At 64.5% G+C, this 2,961-nt stretch overlaps 1 protein-coding gene across 1 annotated transcript; it reads right to left on the bottom strand.

Moving 5' to 3' along the window:
• Window positions 1-567: 567 nt before the first annotated feature.
• LOC107199476 (cytochrome P450 4F3-like) lies at window positions 568-2,055 on the bottom strand (the record flags this gene model as incomplete). The annotated part of the gene is made up of 3 exons (XM_015616798.3): window positions 1,827-2,055; window positions 995-1,139; window positions 568-738 (listed from the first exon to the last, which is right to left on the bottom strand). Coding segments are annotated over exons 1-3 (502 nt in total), but the record flags the coding sequence as incomplete, so codon positions are not given.
• Window positions 2,056-2,961: the final 906 nt, after the last annotated feature.

Raw genomic sequence — 2,961 nt, 5'->3', positions numbered from 1 at the left:
TCCGTGGGATATTCCCGTGTCCCAAGAGATATTCCCATGTTCTGTGGCATATTCCCATGTCCCGTGAGATATTCCCGTTTCCCGTGGGATATTCCCATGGGGTATTCCCGTGTCCCGTGGGATATTCCCGTGAGATATTCCCGTGTCCCGTGGGATATTCCCGTGTCCCGTGGGATATTCCCATGTCCTGCGGGATATTCCCGTGTCCTGCAAGATATTCCCGTGTCCTGCGGGATATTCCCGTGTCCCATGGGATATTCCCGTGAGATATTCCCGTGTCCTGTGGGATATTCCCGTGTCCTGTGGGATACTCCCATGTCCTGTGGGATATTCCCGTGGGATATTCCCGTGTCCCCTGGGATATTCCCGTGTCCTGTGAGATATTCCCGTGTCCTGTGGGATGTTCCCGTGTCCTGTGGGATATTCCAGTGTCTCATGGGATATTCCCGTGGGATATTCCCGTGTCCCATGAGATATTCCCGTGGGATATTCGCCTGTCCTGTGGGATATTCCCGAGCCTGTTCCTTGCACCCTGCACCCGGCATAGGGAGGGACTCCCCACGATACCCCACAACACTCCGCGACACTCGGAGCTCTGCTTTTGTNCCCCTGTGACACTCCCAGAGTCACCTGGGGACACCCAGGGGTGCTGTTCCTGCCCCCACTGTCCCCCTCTCCACTCACCAAGCCAGGGCTTGAGGAAGCCGTAGAAAATTTTGTCCTTGGGGGCCACGAAAGCTGCAGGGGACAATGACAGGAGGGTGGGGACTCACCGGGGTGGCACCGGGTCCCCTGGGTGGGGACCCTGCACCCATCCACAGCCGGCTGGGGACCCTCTCCCGGCACCCACGGCCACCAAAGGACCGGGGCTGGGGGACAACCAGAGGCTGGCCACAGTGACACCTTTGGGAGCCTCAAGGACAGCTCGGTGGCCACCACGGGCCACCACGGGGGGTGGCATTTGGTGGCCCTGGGGACACGTGTGGTGTCCCACCTGAGGCGCTGAGGAGCGGGCGGAGGGTGCTGGGGTGGAAGAGGCGCAGGACGGGCAGCCAGGGCAATCCCCACCACAGGCAGCCGTGACGGTACCGGGCCACCAAGGTGTCCACCTGCTGCAGGCCCTGCTCCGTGCTCTGGCCCTGGGGACAGCAGGGGACAGCTGTGTCACCGGGCACAGGGAGCCTTCGGGACACTGCTGGCCTCGGGGACACGTGTGTCTGTCCCCACCCTCGCAGGTGCCACCACCTTGTCCAAACTCTCAGAGGTGCCACCACCCTGTCCCCACCCTCACAGGTGCCACCACCTTGTCCACACCCTCACAGGTGCCACCACCCTGTCCCCACTGTCCCCTCACAGGTGCCACCACCTTGTCCAAACCCTTGGAGGTGCCACCACCCTGTCCCCACCCTCACAGGTGCCACCACCCTGTCCCCACACTCACAGGTGCCACCACCTTGTCCACACCCTCACAGGTGCCACCACCCTGTCCCCATTGTCCCCTCACAGGTGCCACCACCCTGTCCACACCCTCACAGGTGCCACCACCCTGTCCCCACTGTCCCTCCCCAGGGGCCACCACCCTGTCCCCACTGTCCTCTCACAGGTGCCACCACCCTGTCCTCACCCTCACAGGGGCCAACACCTTGTCCTCACTGTCCCCCCCCAGTGCCACCACCCCATTCCCTCTGTCCCCTCACAGGTGCCATCACCTCACTGTCCCCCCAAGTGCCACCACCCTGTCCCCGCTGTCCCCTCAAAGGTGCCACCTCCCTGTCCCTACTGTCCCTTTGCCGCTGCCACCACCTCTGTCCCCACTGTCCCCTCACCATTCCGGTGTGTCCCAACAACCAATTGCGCCAGGGGGGGACCGGGAACTTGTTCAGCTGGTGACAAGTGGCCCGGAACCGGGTGACAGCCACCAGCCCATCCCAGAGCCACTGCAGCAGCAGGGCCACCACCAAGGTGCCCAGGGCCACCACGCCCAAGGAACCCAGAGCGGCCACCACCGCCATGGAGGCTCCTGGGGACAGGCTGGGGACAGGACAAAGGGCGGCCGTGGGCGGTGGCAGCTGCGGGGTGACGTGGTGACACTGGGCGGGGTGACACTGGGCGGGGTGACGCCGAGCTGGCTGTCACCGAGCTGTCACCGCTCTGAGTGTCACCGGGCTGGATGTCACCAGGCTGGGTGTCACTGAGCTGGGTGTCACCGAGCTGGGTGTCACCGAGCTGGGTGTCACCGTGTGCGGCTTTTGTCGCAATGCGCGTTGTGGTGGCAGCGCCCTCCGACACGTCCTGGTGGCACCGTGTCCCCCCCTCCGCCCCCCGTGTCCCCGTCTACCTGTGCATGTCCCTGTCCCTGTCCCTGTCCCTGTCCCTGTCCCTGTCCCTGTCCCTGTCCCCTCCCTTTCCGTGTCCCACTCTGTGTACCGCTGTCCCCTCTGAGTGTCCCTGTCCCTCCCCGAGTGTCCCTGTCCCCTCCGAGTGTCCCCTGCTCCCTGTCGTGTGTCCCTGTCCCCTTCTCCCCCGTGTGTCCCTGTCCCCTCCGAGTGTCCCCATCTCCCTGGTGTGTCCCCTGCTCCCTGTCGTGTGTCCCTGTCCCCTTCTCCCCCGAGTGTCCCTGTCCCTCCCTGAGTGTCCCTGTCCCCATCTCCCCCGTGTGTCCCTGTCCCTGTCCCCTCCGAGTGTCCCCATCTCCCTGGTGTGTCCCCTGCTCCCTGTCGTGTGTCCCTGTCCCTCCCCGAGTGTCCGTGTCCCCACCGAGTGTCCCTGTCACCTCCGAGTGTCCCCATCTCCCCCGTGTGTCCCTGTCCCCCACCGGTGTGTCCCTGTCCCTCTGCACGTGTCCCTGTCCTGCCCCAAGTGTCCCTGTCCCTTTCGAGTGTCCCCATCTCCCCCGAGTGTCCCCATCTGCCCCGAGTGTCCCTGTCCACTGTCGTATGTCCCTGTCCCCTCCGAGTGTCC

This window comes from Parus major, unplaced genomic scaffold (genome assembly GCF_001522545.3).
Source record: "Parus major isolate Abel unplaced genomic scaffold, Parus_major1.1 Scaffold785, whole genome shotgun sequence".
Lineage (NCBI taxonomy): Eukaryota > Metazoa > Chordata > Aves > Passeriformes > Paridae > Parus > Parus major.
Note: the sequence above shows the minus strand (reverse complement) of the source record. Positions and strands in the feature narration are given on the sequence as shown.